This window comes from Lissotriton helveticus, chromosome 1_1 (assembly GCF_964261635.1).
Source record: "Lissotriton helveticus chromosome 1_1, aLisHel1.1, whole genome shotgun sequence".
NCBI lineage: Eukaryota > Metazoa > Chordata > Amphibia > Caudata > Salamandridae > Lissotriton > Lissotriton helveticus.
Genome location: NC_136057.1, coordinates 307,192,144 through 307,216,649, shown reverse-complemented (window position 1 = coordinate 307,216,649; position 24,506 = coordinate 307,192,144). Strand labels below are relative to the sequence as shown.

At 43.0% G+C, this 24,506-nt stretch overlaps 1 protein-coding gene across 2 annotated transcripts in view; it reads right to left on the bottom strand.

Moving 5' to 3' along the window:
* WDR91 (WD repeat domain 91) overlaps nucleotides 1-24,506 on the bottom strand; it is a 228,463-nt gene that overhangs the window by 16,261 nt on the left and 187,696 nt on the right. For both annotated transcript variants that reach the window (XM_078670816.1, XM_078670899.1), the window contains 3 exons: nucleotides 22,469-22,577; nucleotides 20,231-20,343; nucleotides 19,895-20,092 (listed from right to left, as the gene is read on the bottom strand). In XM_078670816.1, the coding sequence (XP_078526942.1) occupies nucleotides 19,895-20,092; nucleotides 20,231-20,343; nucleotides 22,469-22,577 (420 nt within the window). The remainder of the gene's footprint in view (nucleotides 1-19,894; nucleotides 20,093-20,230; nucleotides 20,344-22,468; nucleotides 22,578-24,506) is intronic.

Genomic DNA, 24,506 nt, shown 5'->3' with positions numbered 1-24,506 from the left:
CGCTTTCACCGTATCCAGTTCAGTCTTCATACGGGTCATCTCTTCGTCAGCATGTTTTCCGAAGAGAGAGGAACCCGAAAAGGGAAGATTAAGGATGCGATGCTGAGCATCCGGCTTCAGCCCTGTGAGGCGCAACCAAGCCGACCTTCTGGCACAAACCCCATGTGAGTAGGAATGTGCCGCAAGCACTGCACCATCCGCTGCTGTGCTTATCAACTGGTTCGCCACCAAACATCCTTCCGTCATAGTTTCTTCGAAGTCCTTCTGGTCTTCCTTTGGCAGTTTGGACTTGAACCTCTCCATGGAGTCCCATAAGGGTCTGTCGTATCTACCCAGCAGTGCGGCTGCACTGGAGACCTTCAGCGAGGATGCAGCTGAATTGCAAACTTTGCGACCCCATGAATCCTGAGATTTGCTGTCCTTATCTGGTGGGACTGAAGAGGAAGCAGCAACTGCATGCGTCTTCCTCGCCGCTGCCACTCTCACAGAGCCTGCTGGAGGGTCAGATTTTACAAAAACTGGGTCAGAAGAAGCCGGTTTGTATTTCTTCTGTATGCGGGCTGGCACCGCTCTGATGGCTGCCGGGGTTAGGACAACGTCCTTGACCGGATCCATAATTCCCAGGACTAAAGGCAGCAGTGGACGAGAGATAGATTTTTTGTGCAAAGTTTCAAAAATGACTGTCGTAGTAACCTGGGGGACAGACATTTCAATGCTCAGCTTCTGAGCTCTTCTTTGCAGGACATCCAGATAAGTGCCGATGCCATCAACTGGAGAGGATCTGGAAGTAGGACTATCCGTCAACGTGGGAGAGTAATCCCTCTTGGAAGACCTGGTCGAAGAAGTAGAGGAAGTAGACGGAGTTCTTCGATGTTTACGGTGAGCACCGTGCCTCCTCTCACGTGACCTTCTTGGGTGCTCTTCCCTTCTAGGAGAGCGAGATCTAACCGGATCCTGTCTTCTTGGAGAACGAGATCTGACAGGATCTTCCCTGGGAGATCGGGATCTCACCGGATTTTCACTTCTGGGAGAGTGAGATCTGAATGGTCTTCTCACAGGTGATTTTCTGGGAGGACTACGCCTGTCCACTTCATCCACCAGTCTCTGGAGAGGAGATCTGTGCTGCGGACTGGCGTACTCATACATACGTTTGGTAGCTCCTGAATCTCGCCAATGGTCCAATGACTTATACCATCTGGGAGACAGTCTGACCTCCGCAGCCGAAGGATCTGGCTGACGCACAGGAGATCCGAGGACAGGACTTCTGGACCTTGAAGATGTTGTTGAGGAGCCAGAAGACTGTGAAGTAGAATGGCGAGAAGCTGACTCCGTAACCATGATCACAGAGTTGTTTGACGACGATCAAGCCCTTTCCGAATGCCTCGACGTCGAACGTTCTGGCGTCGTACGTTATTCTCTCGACGCCGAATGCTTTCGGGGAGTCGCCGGATCCAGCAATCTCGACCTCGAATGCCTCGACGGCGATCGATGCGAGGATCTATGGTCTCTCGACGTCGAGTGGTGATGACCAGTCGTCGGCGGAGCCCTCTGTCTCGACGTCGAACGGCGATGACCAGCCGTCGACGAAGCCCTCTGTCTCGACGTCGAATGTCTGTGCGACGACTGCGGAGGGGTAATGGTCACCCTCGACGCCGAACGTTGACGAAACGTCGACGGAGACTGCGTCCTCGACGCCGATCAACGTTTTGCTGTCGACGGTGGAGGGGTCTTGGTCCTCGACGCCGAACGTCGTTTTTTAAGTCGTCAACGTACCTGGTCTTCTTTTCGACGGACGGTAGTTTTGAAGATGAATGACCCACCGGTGGCTCTTTCCTCAGCGCCAAGCCTGATGCTGAAGCTGAAGGGTGAGAAGACTTCTCTTTTGAAGATGTTCTAGCCTTCTTGGAGCCCTTCTTCACCGGAGACCTTCCTCTGGATGACCTGTGAGCCAGGCCATAGATGCAAATTCTCTCCCTGTCTTTGAGAGTTCTTCCTGACAGGTGCTCGCAGTGAGGACAGGTGCCGGGATCATGTTCTTCAGGCAGACACAGGATACAAACGTCGTGGTTGTCTGATTTTGCCTTCTTGTTGCCACAAGAAGGGCATTTGTCAAAAAGTGAAGGCATTCTCAGCTGAAAATGCTCACTAAACTCACTAAAAAGTACAGTTTATTACTTGACTTGATGTAAAATGTCAAAGTAATAGAAAAAGTTGTTAAGAATGAAGTAATTTTCTGTCAGAAAACAGAAAAATAGTGGAGCTGTGTTACCAGGATCCTTCCTGAAGGAGCCGGAAAGAACAACTGACCTAACTGTCACCCTTGAGGCATGATGGGATACCGGGGGTCATGGGTGCCTTAAAGGCACGGTGTCAGTTTTTTTGTATACAGCTACAGGTTAGCTTTTCAGTCTTTTTAGACTGTGTATTTGCAATGCAGCCTGGGAGCTTTCTATGCTTTCAGGGTGTTATAAGAATTTCTACTGCTGCCTAAGCATTAAAACAGTTTCTAAACAATCTTTTGTGTTGTTTCTCATGTTTCTAATGCATTTTATTCATGTATGGTGGAAATTCTTCACAGCATATTCCAGCTCTGGTGTGATTTGGCTGCTATTGCATATATATATATATATATATATATATATATATATATATATATATATATATATATATATATATATATATATGAGTATATATATGTGGGGCACATATACTATAGTGTTTCCGGGATCCCGCGCATGGGCGGGAATATTCTAATGCTTATGACTATTGATGAGGATCCCCTGGAAGAGAAATAAGCTTTACAGAAGGAGCATGCGGACACTCTATGAACAGGAACTATTTGTGCATGTAAAAGCAACGCTGACCAACAAGGGCTTCGTCCTACCACCTTTGCTGATCATGGACCTATTCCAGATCCAACTTCCCCATCTCCAATCAGTTGCTCGTGTCACAGTTATTTCCCATTCCCAACACTGGCTCTTCGAATCAGCCACTTTCAAACCTAGTTTTGTATAGATAAAAAATTGGTTCCCACTCTATTCCAGCCAGATGTGTAGAACTGTCTCACTAAAGGCGGTTCACAGAACATGAGGCAATATTCACAGAATTGCTGCGATTAATTAAAGGGAAGCAGTCTGTGTCACAGTTTGCTGCTGGCCTGCTCCCTCCACGCCTCGTTCACCGGGTGCTGCAGCAGACGCCCCTACAACATATTCACCATCCCCACACACAGGAGGCACTGCACACTGGAAGATGTGTCGTGTATTTCTATAGGTTCTGATTCGATCCCCCTATTCCTGACCCTATTCTGGTTAAACTTACTAGCTAGTTAACTAACAGTCAGCCCATGAGGCAAGAAAACCCCCATGATGCAGATACCGTTATCTGACGCAGTCACACTACGGCACAGGAACGTGTTATCTGATTAGGTCATAACGCTTGAGATCTAATTAGACAAGCGACATTCCTCCAGCCCCTGATAAGGCATACGACGTTCTCATAACAAATCAAACCTATGACAACCTGGATAATCCGTGCGGCCATTGTTTTGATTTCACAGAGAACTTTAGTAAAGAATGTGCTAACGAGCAAGTCGTATGACATCTTTATTGACGTACCTATGTCCATCCTTACGTCAATCTCGGCACCTTTAAGGTATAAATATTGCCGACCTTGCCCTATGCAAACACACGCGTGGTGACAAGACGGAGCAGCCATACTTGCCGAAGCCGAGAGCAGAAGCAGACCCCGCAGGCAGCAGCCCCGCCTTCCTGACGCGCTGAGAGACGCGCTGCTATCTCAAGCCGAGAGACCCAGCACCGGCGCTTCTGGGCAGCCCTCGCAGGCAGCCTGGAATATCGAGAGCAGAGAAAGAGATACCATTCCTCATTCATCCTAAATTCCAGGTACAGAACTGAATAACCCCTCCTAGAGAATTCTTTAGTTATTCACTTGGCAAAAACAAACTTAACTTAAACTGTAACTTTCTATTCCCGCCCACGCATTAGACTTAGGTCAGGTACACGGGGTAGGCGTATTTAGAAACACCAGTTGAGTACGTTTAGTCAAAATGTATATGTATATGTAAATATATTTTAATCATTTTAAACATCATATGGCTCAGAAACCATATCAATGTTTTTACAGTATTATTTTATACTATTGCTTCTAATGTATGCACTTTACTTAACTATAAGTATTGCAATAATATCGATCCATTTCTCTTGTACGAGAAAAGAGACTGATCAATAAATAACATCTTTTATTGAACACGCCCGTCTCTTCCTTTTCTCTACATTCTGATGAGACTAAGAATGCACGTACTGACTGAGTAAAATAATTGCCTTGTGCTCACACGACTCTCGAGATTGACTCTTGATTAGGGGAGAGCAAAGTTGTCATGTTCTATGGTTGTCAGAAACTAAATCCCTTCTTGTCTAATCAGGGGAGTTAATCCTTCCTTGAACATTCGAGAAAGTTTCTAGCGAACTCTGAGCTTAGCTGGCAAACCCAAAAATTAAGTCTAGTATCGACAGTAGTAGACCTAGTTAACGTCTGGCCTAGGCCTTTACTGCTGTAGGTACTATTCCAATGCGCAGAGCCTATTGGGAAAATAGGAGCTACACTACATGGCGCCCAACGCGTTTGGAAAGGGCGATAAAACTAACGTAAGACATTTAGAGTAACTCAGTCGTGCTTTCTCACTCAGACCCCTTTTCCCAAATACTCCAAAGACGTCTGGAGTGGGTGAAAGGTTATAATATCCTCCAAAACCTCGCAGGAGGGAACTCCTATGTATGGTTCTTGGTCTAGTCAACGTTGAAGGATAAAACAGTTCCAGAATATTGTGCACCTAATCTCTGTTTCCATAAAGAAACCTGATCTGCAAACAAAAATAATACCATCCTGTCAGTAAAATGGGAGACAGCGATGGAGAAAGAGAGGCAATTAGATTAGCTACTGAAATAGCAGATGCTGATGCTACCATGCAAGCAGCAGACGCGGATATAATACTTATTCCGGTCATTAAAAGGAGATCTATAACCTTAAAACTTATAGAAAATGGACTGACACCTAGAGGTGGCACAGTCATATTCGTAATTGAGGCACACGAATATCGGCAGACAGAGGTATACTATACATGGATACATTTTCCAGCAGCAAATGCTGTAACAAAGTACTTCCACTATTACAAAGTAGAGGAACCTCCTGAAACGTACACTCCTTTCGAGGAGGTGGAAGTACCACTCAAATTCCAAGAGCATTTGCTCTTATTTGATGGCGCCCTAATACATAACAATCACATTACAAGGCTCGGTCCTTTAGGAAGACCAGGAGCAACGTGGCCGGTCCTAGCCGGATACACACCACATCCAGACATCGAAAGAATGCCTGCAGCAGAGCTGTTAATACAGCTAAAACAACTACTAAAAATCCACAGACAATTAGTTCAGTATGTAATGCGGACTTCAACAATTCAGCCAGCGATTAAACTTCCACAGCTGACCCCTCACCAGGGGAACACAAATAAAATTACACCACAGAACATCCAATCCTGCCTAGGTAAAGTTCCAGCTAAACGGGAACAAATACCATTCTGGTTGGCACAGAAAATTACCCAAATAGAGGCGGTGTTTCCTGACACCACCCCGCTGGAAAAACACAGGATTCTGACTATATGTCTCCCAATGGGAATCGCACCACACATTGAGGACTGTGACACTTGGGGTACAGTCTTTGCTTCCATCTATACAAAAACGCACGGTGTTCCATCCATTTCGGTAATACCAGATGTGCTAAAACAAATTCAAGATGAATACGGTCCAGAACCTGCTTTAACTCTTGGTATGAAATTACTGAAAGACTTCAAGCAAGTCTCGGCTATATTATTAGCCAACATAAAAGGTGAAGCAGCAAACGTGGCGATCCGCCAGAGGTTAAAAGAGACAGATATAGCAGACCAACCAGCTGAAATTGCCAGAATCATAGAAAAATCCTATGAAGAACTAGGCAGAGATAGTCTAGGTGGAATACCAGTAAAACCGCAACTGACTACAAGTCCAGAAAAAATATTTTTTAATAATAATTCACCAAAAAAGAACTGGGATGGAAATAAACAATCCAATCCTAAAGAAAAGAAATTCCAGTCCAGAGGAAGGTCTCCTAGGCGAAGAGAGAAATCTCCAAACCCGAGACAAAGGTCACCTCAGAGTGAACCCTCTGGGAATAGATATAACCTTAGAAATAGGGATAATATTAAAAAACCTGATAGATATCAAGACATTGATACACGTCCCTCTCAATCCTTTCAGAATTCCTCGCAGAAATCGGAAAGAAGAGGACGATCAGAAGAGCACGCCAAGTCCAAAGACAAGGAACCTGCTCAACTGAAAAAGAAATCACAATTTCCAAAAAAGAAGGTAGCCAGTATCAAGGTAGTTAACAATGCCGAGAATACTGAGGACACAACTGAAAAACGGAGAATGGGCTCAGACAATGCTAGACAGCGCAGCAGAGGTGAGCATAGCTCGCAAAGTCCTTATGAATCATCTGGAGACAGTGGACACGAATGAATACCTTCAAGTGGAAACTGCAGATACCAGAGTTAGCAAGCCCCACAAAATATACGAGATAACATTACGTATAGAGGGAGATAAGACTAGGAAAATAAGGGGACTATTTTGGGATAACCTATCCAAGGGCTATGACATCCTTCTAGCTGAAAAAGACTGGCCACCGGAGTTTGTCAGGGAGTGCCCTCATGGCGAAGAAGTAATTATGCCTGCCTTCTCGAATCAAATACCGATTCATAAAAAATATACACTTGCTAGAAAGTGGGCAGTGGCCTTAGCACCTGCTTTATATAAAAATCATGTAGGATGGGATGAGGATTCTCCTCCTCACAAAGTCCAGTTAAAATCACAACCTACTGCACAAAGGCAGTACCCAATTAAGCAAGAAGCTAAAAAACAAGTAAATGAAATACTAGATCAGCTAGAATACCAAGGGGTGATTGAAACTTGCACCTCACAAATGAACAATCCTTTGTTTCCGGTCTCCAAACCAGACAATTCATATCGTCTAGTTTTGGATTACCGACACCTTAACACATGTTGCAAAACTTTTGCAGTGCAAAACTCACACAGTGCTGCACTAATGAATAACATAGTGCGCAAAAAATACAAAACAACCTTGGACATCTCCAATGGATTCTTTTGTCAAAACATAGCACCAGAGAGCAGATATTTAACAGCTTTCTCAGTAAATGGCACTCAAAAACAATTCTGTCGGTTAGCCCAGGGGTACAAGAATAGCCCGGGGGTATTCTCAGCGAGAGTAACAGAATTACTACAACTATATGATGATGAAGCATTATCTTATGTCGATGACATTTACTTAACAGATGATGACTTGGAGACTCACTTGAAAAGAGTGAACACCATAATACTTGGTTTCGCTGCAGAGGGTTACAAATTCAACTTCAAAAAGTCCAGAATTGCCCATCTGACGGTCCTATTCTTAGGATATGAGTTATCAAGTGAAGGCAAAAGCCTGGCAGACAATTTCCTAGAGAAATGTGCCGTAATCCAAGCTCCTAAAACACTAAAAAACCTACAGTCAATTCTAGGCTTCCTAAATTTCGGAAGAACATATATTGCAAATTACGCAGAAAGGGTCAAACCCCTTTACGATCTAATTAAACCAGACTTTAAAAGATCCAGTTGGACTCAAGCACACACAGAAATTTTGAGATCCTTACAAACAGACATGCTAATTAAAACAAAATTAGAAACCCGTGATAATACACGCAACCTTGTGATCCGAGTCATCCCAGGGAGATACGGATTCACATACCTAACCTCTAATGAGGGAGATAAGGTACCAATTGCATTCAAATCACATTTGTACACAAAAGCTGAACAGAGATTCAACAACAAAGGAAAAATTGTTCAAGCAGTTCAAACCGCAATAGCTAGAGAAAAAGACATAGCTGACGGTAGACATATCACAGTCAGAACAGCAGAATCAGCCTTTGAGGCATTAACAACACCGTGTAATTTACCAACAACAACATTGGATCCAGAATGGTTACAATGGGTAAATTCAATCACAACGGACAAAGTATATTACTTCTTTGATCCAGAACTAGAAGAATTAAAAAATCTAAAATATGAAAAAACGTATCCTCTGCCAATCGACATTCTGCCTCTACGACATTACGCCTGTGTAATCTATACAGACGGACATGCTCAACCCTCCGTTTGGGGAGAACATGCATACAATCCCACATGTGAGATTACAAAAGAAGTGTGGCACGGAGGTAAACTAAGACCTCTATTAACAAAATCACACTCAGTAGAAACTAATTCAGAACTACAAACTGAAATAATAGCTTTGAAAATGGCGCTAGATAATGCGGATCGCGAATTCCCGACACTTATAGTGTCAGATTCATATTTCTGCGTCAAAGCATATAACAAGGATTTGCAGACATGGATTCAGAACGGTTACAAAGATGACACAGATGCACCAATAAAGCAGAGATTGCTCTGGGAACAGGTAGCTCTTTTGAAAAAAGAACTACCAAAGACTCACGTGACACACTCACTGAGTCATCAGCGTGATGGCGTTCACGTTGTAGGGAATTCATTGGCTGAAACAGCCGCAGCGGCAGCCAGTAAACCGGCTCCCGTAGATCGAAAAAAGCGTACATTAAAATACATTGACGGCGAAACATTGCTGGCAGTAAAAACGTCATCAAAAGGCGACTGCTCGGCGTTACCGATCAACTATCCACTCAATTACACATACATCATAGATGCAAACTCCATTCCTTTTGCTCGAATCCCTGGAGTGGGGGATAGAGTGATTCCAAACATGGACAGGAGAAACTTGTTAATCGCAGACGCACACATGGGCGAGGGTCTCAGACACCTTAAATTAAAAGATTCTCTGGAAGAATTACAATCACGGTACTGGTGGCCAGGCATGAGCCTGCACTTCACCATGTTTGTAAAAAACTGCCCAAACTGCAACAGAGATCGCAGTGGGGAGAGAAGCAGTTTAATACCTCGTCGTATCAAGGCAGATAACATCACCACTAAAAAGAATGGCTTGCGATTAACATATACAGGCTAGTTCCCACTTATAATGTAGATCCACAGCACTCGGCTGACGTCCGGACTGTTATACAAGATTTGCGAGTCTAATTGGCATATACGCTAAGAGCATGCTACGTTCGACCATTTTTTTTTCCTTTTCTCAGGCAATCCAGCCTGGGGGGGGAAAGAATGGCCAAATGAGCACAGCCCAGCGGGAATCTTCTCACTTCCTTCCTGAGGGTATGGGATGGTGTAAAGAAAAAACCAAGACAGAAAGCAATCTATAATAGAAAGGATATTAGGTTCGGGAGCTGGGTGGGTCAAACATCTAATAAGTGTCCAACGTAGTCTAAATAACTTGCCAAGAAATTCTCTGAAGGGATTCAGTCCGTACGAATTATTATTCGGAACTAGGATGTTGATCTCTGACCTTGATAGTCAGACTTCAGTGGTAACAGAAAAAAGCTTTGATGTCAAAGACCGCTTGGCTATTTTGCAGGACTTAAACAAAACAAGAAAAGACCTGAGCAACATACAGTTGAAAGAACAGCCAACGACCACTGAAGAATCACCACCTGTCCCAGCAAGACCTGTCTGGATTCCAAAAGTCGGGGATCTAGTCAGGGAGAAGATCGCGGTAAAGAAGGAATTTGGGCCTTCTTACAGAAAAGCAGTTCCTGTATTGTCTGTCAACGGGACAAGATCAGTTGTACTACCGCCACTTGCTGGAAAAAAGGAGAACCGAGTTGTATCCATCGACCTGGTAAAACCACAACATGTGGCCGATAACCAACAGTAGGCCAAGTGGACTCCCAATAAGTAGCAGAACACCAAGGTTTGCTACCAGTACAGAGGTCCTATCAAAGAGGCTCATCACATTCGAAACGCCTACAGAAGAACAACAAGGACTATGCAACAATGCAATAGAACTTAGACCTCTGAAAACCCAAATAAAGACATTTAGCAGAGACACACCAATCTATACAGAAGTACCAAGTGAAAATGCGAGAAACAAAAATCCTGAACCAATTGGAACAATTGACAGAACTGCATCCGGTTACTTCATCAACTTCGATGATTCCTCTGAAGGCTTCAGCGAACAAAAGACACAGCCATCATCAAAATCCTTTAAAGACAAAGCTAAGGAACTTTTGAAACAACTGAAAGAAACATATCTAGTTTCTCCATGGATTGAATTTTGGGTGGGTTTTGGTGCATTTATCCTCATACTTTGGCTCATCATGGTATTTACCTTGGGACGCTTCATTGAGGGAAAATATGCTAAAATGGACACAGCAAGTCAGAACATCAACTTGGTCCTCAAACCACACACATCTTCACACGTCGAGAAAAGAGAACTTTCTTCAGAACTTTCTTCAGCCAACTTCACAGCAATTCCAATATCTGGTGGGGTAGCCTGGGACAACACTGACTATGAAATTTATGGTCCGGTCGAGATCCTGAAATATCCACACCAAATCAAGATCTCCTTGAGTGACTTTGCAAAACCAAACTCATTTGCTGATGATTGGGACTTTGAAAGTATAAACAATATGATGTCTGACTTAGTAATGTCTGCTAAATTTACAAAACATGATTATTTGCAGGGTTCTACAAATTATGACAGCATGTACTGCTATAACCATTATGGTAACCATTTCTTGAATAAATCTGCACAACCTAGAAATGTTTTAAATTTTAATCAATGGGAACATTGTGCTACACCTCCAAAAGGGAGCTCTAGAACCGTGTATGGCAAATATTCATATTTTTCAGGTTTTAACATAACTAATGCTGAAACATTTTATTACAAATTGTCAAACAAGACAGGGATGAAAACCATGATAACCAACACAAAATTGATATATTCAGATTCTTTCTTTGAAAAAATGAATACTTTTGGATTTGATTATTGGGACAAACATGTTGATTTGAAAAGTGTTTGGGGTACAAAAGAATGGCAAGTACAGGGTATAGAAGCTTTGTTTAGAGCCTGCATGATCCCAGAACAAATGATATTTTTAAATGACACCGTTCAACAAACCACCTGTCTTGGCTTAGCCAAAATCAAAGATTTAAATAACCTGTCTATTCCAAAGCCAATAATGTTTAGCAATAACTCTGAAACAGATGAAGAAATAGACATAAACCATATACTTAACCAAAACAGAACACATCCTGATTGGAAACAATGGTTGATCTGGCCCACAGATACAAATAACTGTCAAGATAGATTCCTGAATAAAACACAGGGTTTCAAAATGACCAGGCCAGACCCTAGATATCCTCAAAGACATCACCCAGGGATAATAACAACCTACAGTGTGGGCAAATTATGCCTTCAATGGCTACAAACTTCCACACTGCCTGAAATTAAGCAACACCTAACTTTACTTACTGATGGTGCTGACTTGCGTGATTTCATAATGGGACCACGCAAACAGCGTCAAAAGCGTTTCATAGCAGCCTCTGTATATGCAGCATACAATGAGGCCTGGAAGGTTACTCAAATTGAGACAGCAGAGAGAATACGGGAAATTGACCGTATTAATTTGGAAAAATCACTTTCTGTAGTGGACAATGGGTTAATGACTCTGTCCTCCAGAATTTTTTCATTGGACAGCATTGTGTCTTCAGCAATCGATATATTATCGCAAGACTTACTGTTATTACAACATGGTCAGTCACAATTGCGTTCTATTGTACAGCTTGGCTGGACGTTACAAAATCTACGTTCAGGCTATGTGCCTTGGCGTTTAATCAACACAACGTCACTATTCCAAATCTTTAACCTTACTGATAGACAAATCGGTATGGCGCAGAAGGGTGCTGATTATACAATCTTGAGCATTGAAAAACTAGAAAGATTACCGTTGACAATGTCAGAACGACCTGTCAGTGAATGGATAATCCACGGAATCATAAATATTCCAATCTCAACCTTCAGGTTTCAATACTGCCAAAAATATATACAGGCTGGCATGTACGAGAAATTGGGAAAGGGGTACCTTAAAACAACATGGAACCCGCCCTATTCACATGCATGTGTCAGTAACAAAGGACAGAAAGTGTTTCTTAGTGGCAACAATTGTGCTATGTCACTAAGCGGCACGCTTCTGTGTAACGGTATTAGTTTGCACGGAGCCTGTGAAGGGAATTCATACAACCTTTCATGTCACCAGCAAGGCGCACCTGCAACTGAAATAGAACCATTCTTTCAAAGACTCTATAATGGGAGTTACATTCTTATTGTAGACCGCAGATGCTGTAGTCTTATGCCCGGGACTCCTTATCTCGTCACTACGACGGCGAAGGTCAAGTGCTGTGGACGTTCTTTGTTTCCCAGCTCCTTTCCAGACAGGGAGGCAAGGGCATGGCCCGGTTTGAAAATTACTTCTATTCGAATAGACACTTTAAGCAGAATGAAAACAGTGCTTCTTCAGACGCCTACAAGGCTCACGTCATCTAAAGAAACGTATGATCTACAAGTCGCAAGGACGACTGCAGAGATACATACATTATTATCAACTAATTCCCCCGTACATTTCGCGGAAATTCTGAGCGAAATCTTAAATATTTCTGATACCACTGGGGTCTCAAAGGTATTTAAGACAGTATTTTCGATGGCATTAACACCATTCAAAGCCATACTGGGTATTTTTCCAGATTTCGTCCATTCGATTTTTGGCGGACTTCCCTTGATCCTGGGACTAATTGCAGGAATCCTATTCCTAGTCCTTATTTTTCGTTATGGCAACCCATGTCACAGATCAAACTCTCGCGACAATGGAAGATACGATCCTAGCCATTGGATACCGGGACCGGATATCAAAAATCCTGGGACTATCCCGGCTTAGAGACCTAAACATGACTTGGTTTCTATCATTTCGACCAATGTGGCAAAGGTGTGTTTTACCTGTACTAAGGTGTCTGCTATGCGGAGAAGAATGCGTGTTAGACACCTGTCTGACGCTACAATCGGATGCGCCGGTGGATGCAGATACACTGTTGGTTCCTACCAAGGTTCACGCACTGTGCTGCCCTCAAAGGCTGCCAATTCTGATGACGGCATTCCTGGAATCTTCACCACTGCGATTGAAGAGTAGTGAAGTTCAAGATGAAAGCAGCATCGAACAGGTACGACCTTCTGTCAGCAATGCAAATCAGAATGTCAATGGAGACAATCATGCGCATGAATGCATGGTTACCCCTATTTCCGACTTAGAGGAACTTTCCCATGAAGCTGTTGACAGTTTTTTCGAAAGCCTGAATGATATGATGTTCTCTCCGGAACAGAAATAGAGACTTTTGAGTAAACTCGCACACGGCGTTCCCTGAATTCGGCCTTCAACTTTAAAAATAAAGTCACATGAACAATTACAATCCAGTTCACGGACAGCAACTTTTTTCAGCAAGCCCCTAAAATATTTTTCTATATATTTTTTCCCGGGACACTGATTTTCTGCTTAAAGTAAGAGACTATTCCTAGAGAACTAAGATTTCTATTTTAGATACTTTATAGACTTTATAGACTTTAGCTGCCCGCTGGTATGTTCGCAATAGATTTTATGTGATGAAATGGTTTCGACTTTTTTTCTGTATAGCCATATTAAGAGCCATTTCATGTGTATTTCTCATATACCAACAAGCAATAATGCATAACAATGCGTGTTTACTTTTGCATTTAATTCATAGCTTAAGTGCATACAATATATATGACTGCAATTTTTCAGTATATTTGAAAATTTCGAAATGCATTTATGTATTTTGGGGTGGTAAGGTATACACTATACTCTATAGTATGTTGTACTATGTTATACTATGCATAGATTAGTAGATATGACCATAGTTAGCGTGGAGTGGGTGTCGTGTATTTCTATAGGTTCTGATTCGATCCCCCTATTCCTGACCCTATTCTGGTTAAACTTACTAGCTAGTTAACTAACAGTCAGCCCATGAGGCAAGAAAACCCCCATGATGCAGATACCGTTATCTGACGCAGTCACACTACGGCACAGGAACGTGTTATCTGATTAGGTCATAACGCTTGAGATCTAATTAGACAAGCGACATTCCTCCAGCCCCTGATAAGGCATACGACGTTCTCATAACAAATCAAACCTATGACAACCTGGATAATCCGTGCGGCCATTGTTTTGATTTCACAGAGAACTTTAGTAAAGAATGTGCTAACGAGCAAGTCGTATGACATCTTTATTGACGTACCTATGTCCATCCTTACGTCAATCTCGGCACCTTTAAGGTATAAATATTGCCGACCTTGCCCTATGCAAACACACGCGTGGTGACAAGACGGAGCAGCCATACTTGCCGAAGCCGAGAGCAGAAGCAGACCCCGCAGGCAGCAGCCCCGCCTTCCTGACGCGCTGAGAGACGCGCTGCTATCTCAAGCCGAGAGACCCAGCACCGGCGCTTCTGGGCAGCCCTCGCAGGCAGCCTGGAATATCGAGAGCAGAGAAAGAGATACCATTCCTCATTCATCCTAAATTCCAGGTACAGAACTGAATAACCCCTCCTAGAGAATTCTTTAGTTATTCACTTGGCAAAAACAAACTTAACTTAAACTGTAACTTTCTATTCCCGCCCACGCATTAGACTTAGGTCAGGTACACGGGGTAGGCGTATTTAGAAACACCAGTTGAGTACGTTTAGTCAAAATGTATATGTATATGTAAATATATTTTAATCATTTTAAACATCATATGGCTCAGAAACCATATCAATGTTTTTACAGTATTATTTTATACTATTGCTTCTAATGTATGCACTTTACTTAACTATAAGTATTGCAATAATATCGATCCATTTCTCTTGTACGAGAAAAGAGACTGATCAATAAATAACATCTTTTATTGAACACGCCCGTCTCTTCCTTTTCTCTACATTCTGATGAGACTAAGAATGCACGTACTGACTGAGTAAAATAATTGCCTTGTGCTCACACGACTCTCGAGATTGACTCTTGATTAGGGGAGAGCAAAGTTGTCATGTTCTATGGTTGTCAGAAACTAAATCCCTTCTTGTCTAATCAGGGGAGTTAATCCTTCCTTGAACATTCGAGAAAGTTTCTAGCGAACTCTGAGCTTAGCTGGCAAACCCAAAAATTAAGTCTAGTATCGACAGTAGTAGACCTAGTTAACGTCTGGCCTAGGCCTTTACTGCTGTAGGTACTATTCCAATGCGCAGAGCCTATTGGGAAAATAGGAGCTACACTACAGATGAAAGCAACAAGATGGAACGGTTGGGCTTTATGGATGCAAGAGTGGGTGACCATCGTCAGTTCCAAACTCAATATGCTAAAAATCAATTGAACTCAGGGCGTCCACCCACCATCACCACTGGTCAAGCAGAGCGAGACGTGCAGCAGACACACTCGATCACTCTTCTGGCGGCTCCATCCTCACAATGGATGTAGAACTCAGGGCACCCACAACACATCAGCTCCGGGTCGAGTGAGACACAGGGAATAATCCCCACAAACACAGAGGCACGAGCAAAGCTGCCTCCACACATTGTCCACCATGGAGGTTGGCAACTGCAGCGACACTCCCTGGTCACTGACGGCTCTCCATCCTTTACCAGTCTTTTCCTTTTACTATTATATTTTCTACTGTATGCATGTATGTATGTGTGTACATACATAGGTATCTATGTATGTATGGTGTATAGTGTGAACTTAGCCAAAAGGCAGTGAAGTCTCTTCTACCTGTGTTGGGCGCCAGGTCTCATTTTCCACCCTCAAAAACACCATTGCTTTCCCTCAGTACACCAAAGTATACAAACGAGTGGATGGATGGAATGATTGAATTATTCTCAGAATCTGGTAGTTACTCGTTACTGCATCCCAGTTCATTGTTATTTTACACACCACACCATCTCAGTTTGAACCCAGCCATATGGAAATCAGTCTAGACCCTACTCCAAAGGGAACAGTCCAGCCCAAACTACCAGGCCAGGTCCTCCTTGAACCAGAACACAAGTAACCCATGCCCTTATTAGAGCTCATCAGCCGGGTAAAACTCTGTCCAGTGCACAGGACCCATATCTGGCCATCCCACTTACGGTGACACACTGAGATAGACAAACAAGTGATGGATAGAATGCTTGCATTAATCTCGACCACAGTACACCCAGACATGTGTTTCAAATGTTGGTTGATTTTTCTATATTATTTTTCTGTTTAGGTGATGACAAAACCAAAGTTGTGTGAGTTGTTTGACACATGAGGCTAAATTTACCTATACATCAAGTATAAAGCTTCAGAAGGATATCCAGAAGTTCTCAACTGAGAAAGTCTACCCATATCTTAAATCTGACTACCAGGCAACGACCACAGGTTACTCTTCAGATGAGGGGTCCACGTCCTCACGTAGAGGATCATCATCCAACAGTGACTCCAGCTCTGGTAGCTGGAACAATAGGAGGAATCGGCAGTTTCAACCTCCGAGGTATCCACCATATGGCACCCCCCATTACCAGGAACCCCCCTACCGTTAATACCCGATGTACCAACAAGGCCCTCCACCCTTCTTTCCTCCCAGGTCTGAACTCCCTTTTTTAGACAGAGGTTGGGGCAGAGGAAGAGGGCGCAAAAGAGTACAATGGCAAGACCAACCAACACGGAAAGTGGAAACCAAGAGCACCACCAGGGGAAAAAAAAATAGTCATAAACCATTCCCCTAGAGCTCTGACTGCCATTGAAGAAAGGGTACTACAGAAGGGCCTAGGCTTCGTCCCCACCCCCAAGAATGACACCTTTCGTGATGTGTGCGAGATTCAAGGTTTCTTCCGGAAAATTCGGCTCCAAGCCTTTTTCCAAGACCAGGCCCCCCCGACATCAATGACTCTGGGCTACATAAACCCTCCACCTTCACCCCTACAAATAGCATGGTCCCGAACGAGGTCCTGACTTTTGAACAAGCGGTATTAAAAGACCTCAACAGCTTGACGACCACCACTACTTTCCACAACCTGTCCAATGAGACTGCAGCCATTAAATCTCTGGCTAATGATTCCAATATCACTATCAAGCAGGCGTACAAGGGCGGTGCCACGGTAATCATGTCTACGCTAGATTACAATACAGAATGCCAGAGACAATTGAGTGATAGGAAGTACTACACGCCTATCACAGAAGATCCTACACCCAGGCTGAGCAAAGTCATCTCCACCATGGTCTTTGCTGCCGGGTTGGATCACTAAGAAGGAAGGGGACTTCCTGGTCACAAATGAACCTATAACTCCTTACTTTTACTGCCTTCCCAAAATCCACAAACAGACGTCCCCCATACCAGGACGTCCCATTGTTTCAGGGATTGGTTCTCTACTAGAACCACTATCTAAATTTGTGGACCACTTCATCCAGCCTTTGGCCAAAAAAAACCTGGATGAGATTCAATTCATTCAAATTATGCACTAATCAAGAGTAATATGGTGCCTGAAAAAAAAAGTTATAACATCCTGGAAAAAGCAAACACCCACAGGAAATGTAAGATTAAGTAAAGCATGTGAAATGTAAGAAGGAACAACATGGTAACCTAATGCTTTTACGCTCATTATTCAGAAATCAATGAGTGTTTTTGCCTGACAAATCAAGAACATGACCTCAGGGCCCGGTAGGGACAAGTTCCAATGACCGTGGCTTAAATGCATACAAAACGTAAGCAGTATGGTTTAAAAAGACCACATCCCTGAATACAGAGCCACAGTACACATTTTATAAACTAAAATAAGGAAAACAGCAGGTAATGATCACATTAAACATTTTCCACTCCACCCATCAACCAGGTATTGCAGTACCTCCAGGAACGGTGCACTTCCCCACCAAGGGAAAACAATGTTGCTCAAAGAAAGACGAGAAAACGAAAGCAGCTCTTTACTGGAAAACTCTGTAAAGTGGTGCTAATGTGTTTGGGTGTAAATAAAACCAATCTTGTCACTTTGCGACCATTCTGTCTTGCTTTATTTAGTTATTTTTCGTATTTTGAACCTATTTTTCTCTCCGTCCTTGCACTTTGGAATAGAAAATAGCAGAACAAGATGACATTTCCAGCAAAAGTGTTTGTCTTTTAGGGATCCATTTCACGGGGGAACAAATGAAGGAAAGGAAGAGAGGGTAAGAGCAGTTTCTTGAAGTCACGTTTTTCATTCAGCAAGTGAGAAGGAGTAAAACAGACAGAAAGAGAGGGAATAAGAGGAAGGTAAAAGAAAGAGAGCAGGCGGCAGCTGGCAGCGGCAGAGCAAGAGGCATGGACACTGCCCTTGTCTTCTCAGGGCAAGAAGGAAGAGACAGAGTCCGTTTCCTTCTCTGCCCACCCTGCCCAACCCCAAATGGCAATGACCGGCTGAGCCTTAACTATAGGCTCTGGCTATTTTTGGAGTCCTGGGATGCACTTTAAAATAAAAAAAGTAGGGGGACAGATTCTATTAAACTGAAAAAGTAAGGGCACGCTGTGCCCTGCCAATCCCGCTTACGTTGACCACTGGTTTTACTGAGCCAAAATATGGACTCATTATAGCATAGGGAATTAATATGCCAGCTGCAAAGCACAATATGTAAAGTGCAGATCACAGATTTGCATCTTATGTAGATTGATAAGTGGTTTATTGCTTTAAAGTCCTAACCACTGCAATACATTTTTGATCCTGAGGAAATGCTCTACCCCTCGTGTCTATTAGAGGGTCTGCGCGAAGGCCAGTATCGGTGCAGTTTTTCCTTTAGATAGGGAGGCATATTACCCATCAAGGACTTGCAGGTGAGAAAACAAATCTTACACAAGATACGATTTTCATGTCATTCCTGTCCTTGACCTGTTGTTGCTTGTTTGCATAATCGCTTCCTACAAGTGGTTTATTCTACAAGGCTTGCTATGAACAGGCGCATAATCACTTTCCTATGGAGAATCTTTTCCACTGGTGAGAGACAAAAAATAAGTCTCACACATGGCAACATGTGTAACTCTGTGACCCAAGAAGGTCACTGAGTGAGGTGGCGGTAACCTTGGTTATGCACCCTTCCAAGTGCTAGTGTCTCTACTCATGTGGGAAACATCAACTGTGCATATGTATGTAAGTAACAAGAGTCCCCACCTCTGCTGGGATGTCTGCCGTTTAAAGGTGCAAAGATTTACCGAGGACTTACAACACTAGTAGGAAATAAAAAGCTGTAATAACCCATCCATGTGGGAGTTTAATCAGGGATGCTGTAATGCACTGGGTCTGAGGATGCAGTTTTGTAGTGGTAGAAATATTTTTCTATTAAGGACACAGAGGCAAGCATTTTGCTTATCTTCTTACTTTACTACAGGCAGCAGTCATAATACCCATATGCTAACTAACTAAAAGTCAGGTACTGTAGGTTTCTATCCCAGACCATGAAGGTGATAACATTTGGACACAGATTTAGAGGGTGAGATTGTCTTGGCAACAGAGTTGTCAAGAATATATATTACAAAAGGTGTGACCATCCCAGGCCCTGTGAGTGTCACCTGCAGACACACAGCAGAGGTGTGAGGGTCACTTCCCCTAGGACACCAGCAATGCACGGCCACAGAACGGGTGATGGTCCTGACCCATACAGGTGGTACCTGTAATGCACTGGTTCAGAATGTCTGGTTGAGGGGCCTGGGTCCCATACAATGATATGACTCCTGCACAGGAATAGAGGTCTTTATGTCTATCCTTTAGCAGATTTAAAGTGTGTCTCGGATTTCAACACCTTCAACACCTCCTCTCCCCTCACCATCGCGTCACTCTGGCCCTGGACACCTTACCTTGTAAATGATGCCTCCAGTAGATGAGCATGTCAGCATGTAGTTTCCCTCTGAGTCAAAAGCAAAGAGGCGCCCTCGAGGGGTCTGGACCTGCTTGTACCCGCTGTAACCAGACAGTACGAAGGGACCCGTGGCATCTGACGGCAGAAAATAATCCGACACTTTCTGCCCACTTTTGTGAATGTTCCACTGGATGAACTAGGATAGAAAATAACAGGTACATGTTAAAGTGGATTCGATTCCAAGTTTCACAAACTCCACCGAAGCCGCTGTACCCAAAGCTTGTCTTATTTCAAATATCACCCAAAGTGCATCCTCCAGCCCTCAGTAATGTACCTTTCCGTCTTCTCCAATGCTGTATACGGTGTTCTCATCATAGCTGAACTCCACGGAGTAGACCTCCCCATCATGTGCCTGCCAGCTCATGGCACACTGGTGCTGCTGCATATCTGAGGGGAAGAGGATAGCCACAAGAGGGAAAGGGTGAATGATGAAAGGAGGGGACACTTGAGGAGGAGTCAGCATTTCTCATTATGTGGATCTGGAACTTTAAATATCTATCTGTTTCCCACAGTAGCCCCAATTCAGGCAACTGTACTTTACATCTACTGATCATACCCCGAAGGCATAAGCATCGATTTGGAAAAATGTATTGGCTTAATGTTGAAGGGGCATGGAACCAGGGGCAAGGGGACCAGGGTACTCCTACATGTAGCAGTTGAAATGGACATGTGGAAAGTATTTAAAAGCCCAATCTGGAATGTAGTTTGCTCTAACTAAATACATACCCCCTATCAAAGTAGATGGGATCACATCAGGAAATGAGCTCAGAAACAGTAAAAAAGCTGCCTTAATGCTCTCGTGGACTGATCACCATAAGATAATGCTTTCAAAGTCTATGTCCCTCAGACGGTTTCAAGAGGAATCCTTATTTTACCAACAGTTTCAATCTGAAAAATGTTTAGAATTTTCAAACAGTGGCCAGAGAAGATTACTTTGTTTATGTGTGTTAACTTTATATAATCTTTTACTCTGGCATTTGGATTTAACTTTGAAATGGTTGTTAACATATACAATAAGTCCACACAAATCTATGAATGCTGAAACATTGTGAACCTAACAATAAAATAAAAGCTAAGAGCGGAGAATGTATTCCTTTTCAATCCAATTTTTATTATAGCAAAAACTTGCGAAACCCATTTTTTCACAATTCTCATATGGCCATAAAGGACCACAGCGGGATCCACATTATCACCATCACTGGAGCAGGAATGCCTTAACTTAGCAATGCCCGCAAAGCATGTCATCACCACCTTCAATTGCGAATATCTCAGAAATGCATCAGTGTTTAACGATAGTGCTTGCTTTAGAAGTTGCAGCTACAGAAAGGAGGTTAAGCATCTTGTGAAGTCTAACTAAGTTGGACATGTATTACAGTTTATTTAAAGCGGTGGCACCATGAAACAATTTAACGGAGGATCGTGTACGGATGGGCACTGAAGTGTCCGATGTTCTCAAAATGGCTGCTGGTACTCTTTTCTCAAAAAAGAGAAACCAGAATGAATTATATGATGACTTCTAAATAAATACAGGAACATCCAGTCAACAATTTCGCTAAACGAATAAAACTATTTTTGTATTACTCACCACCGTGAGCTGCAAAAAGTTTAATGATTTGGGGCTCTCGATGGAGGGTTTGCTTATGGGGATGAGAGTTCACAGCATTTGACACTTTGGTTTAAACAGACCTATCAGATGCTCTTTGCACCCTCTTCTCGCTGATTTACCTCTTCTATCGATCCCCTGAGGAATCGAGCATATTGAAGTTGGCTATATTTAAGCTGGGAAATCATCTGTCACAGATGTTTGGGAGTTATGACTATAGCACAGGAGTAAAGTGTTGAAGTCCCTTTTGAGTCCCCCACTAACTGCACTAATGAGCCACGCTTGCATTAAATATTTGTACTATGTGGCACTGTTTTTCATGTATTAATAGAGTAAAACACCTTAATAGTATTTCAGAAATACATCTAAAATTAGTCCGAGTAGGGCAAGACAAGTTTAGAGTTTTTCACATTATTCATTAACATTTTAATTGTGAGAACGAATACTTGATTTCCACTTTTGAAGAAGAAGCTCTAACCCTTAATCCAGAGCTCTGTGCTCATCATCTGCCGGTCCATCTTTATAGCCACAAGTGAGCCCGTCTGCTTCTTGAGGTCTGACCTCGGCGTCATCTTTGTGGGGATAAAGTAAGGTTACCTAGCAGCTGAGGTATCACTACAGATGTTCAGCAATAGAGCTCTCTCCGCAATTATCAGGTGTAATATGTACAAAGGCGATTGTAACTGCTATATGCTCTACAACCATTCAACCACTGGTCTTTATGCAAAAGAATATTTTGGGGTGAAGGAAGAGTTCAAACTATTTGTCCAAAGGATCTTGGGATTTTCATGGAAGATTAATGTATTTAGATCTGAAATGGGGGAGGGGGTAATGGAACATTGAGTGTAAGTCTATGATCAGGCTTTGGACATTATATGCAGCAGACTTCCAGTGACAGAAACTTCTTACCAAAGAGTCGGATCACTCCATCAGCCGCACCAGTGACCAGAAGGTTCCCGTTGTGGTTGAAGGCCGTGCAATTGATGGCAATGGGTTCTGGTTCAAGGGAAAAGTGAAGCTGTGAGAGAGAAAAGGAAAATACATGCTTAAAGGTTTCTATTTAAACTGTACGTCCTCACCAACCCAAAGCAAAATCTCATGAGCCTCTGTCATGCTTGCATTCCGATTTCAATGATCTTATCTGTACAGATGAGACTATCAGATAGATTCATCAATCATTTTTGCGAGTGCAAACGGTGCGAATCGCAAAAATCGGCCGTTTGCGCCCGCAAAAATGGCATTTGGAATTCATCAATGGGTCATGAACTCGCAATTAGAAAAATCGCAAATAATTGCGATTTCTCAAATTGCGATCGCATTTAAGGAATCTCAATTTGAGATTCCTTAAATGCTATTCATGAACCTTTTAAAATGTGCGATTTCGCAATTTCTGGCCGCTATTTACCGCGAAGTCTGACTTCGTGGTAAATAGCGAAAACTTAGAAAAATGCACTTTAGTGCATTTTTCTAAGTGGTATGTTACACACATACATGTCCTTTGAACAGGTGTGTGCGCAACATCAGGCTACATTTCCATTTCAGGGGTGCTACAGGGTGTCCTTTGGACACCCCTGGCACCCTTGAAATCGCGTTCTTATTTGCGATTAGCAAATTGCTAATCGCAAATAAGGATTGACTCCCCATTCATTCCTTTAGGCCCATAGGAATGAATGGGGAGTTATTCCTTATTTGCGATTAGCAATTTGCTAATCGCAAATAAGGAGGCTGTAGGAATCGCAATTTATTTTGCAATTTCTACATGAATCCCGATTTGCGAGTCCTTAATAGCGATTCCTTAATAATCGCTATTAAGGACTCGCAAATCGGGACAATGATGAATCTGGGGGTATGTTGCTATAAAAGGGAAGGCCACTGGTTCAGTACAAACAGAGCAGACAAAAAGCAGAGTCTGGAAAACTACTGGCCCATTCACAAAGCTGTCTCCAACCTTGGGGTGACTAACTCCTGGAAATCCAGGAATACGTCAAGAGTAAGTCCTACACACTGTAAGGATAAACATATGTATCCCACCTCCCCAAACTCTTTTCTCAGACATCTAAAAGCACCTGGGCTGGCTCAGAGAGATAACACCTGCTGCCTATGTTATTTACTAGTGGCCAGGATCATGTTCAGATAACACTGAGCACAAAGAGATTTCTTACCCATTTGTCTGGCATGTTCGATCCTCTATGATACAGGGCCTTCAACATCACAAGTGTATCCGCGTTGTTATATGAGGCACAAAACACCCACCACAACTCACAACACCCACCACGTTTACATTTTGCTCAACTGCCTTTTTTCCAGTGCCCTTTGCAAATGGGTATTTTGTGTATGACAGGCATTGCGGGTTTGGCGAGCACTGTGTTTTTCGCATACCATAACGGATGAATTTCAGAACCATAACTCAGTTTAACTTTTTTCAGTGAATATATAATGCATACATTTCCAGAGGAGGAAGCTGTGTGCTGGGAGCAGCTTGACATTCATAAGCCAGGGGTCGCAGAATGGCTTACATAGCACTATCTATCCTGCAGCCGCAGACAAGTTATGAGCTGGGGAGGTTCACGGACTGGACTCAAAAAATACTCCCAATGGAGGGAGACTCTGCATACATATACACACAATTCGCAATGAATTGAAATTTAAGGCGATATACTTCAGCCTCTACCAAATGTATAGCTTCTATGGACCATTTGGACGATGGTCTTCCATAGGAACATCATCCTACTACCTACCATCTGTCCACCTCACCACTGGAAGACTCAGCAAGGCGTTAGCCTTTTGAGTAACGTAAGCATTTCCGTCGCATGGTCGGCAGCCCACTAAGAAAACTAATGACCACAACCTGCACCTTTCAAATTAGGACTAGGTCTTGAGGTCTAGGATGTGGACACCATGTGTACAGTATGCAAATCTGTAATTCCAATACACATCAAATAGTACA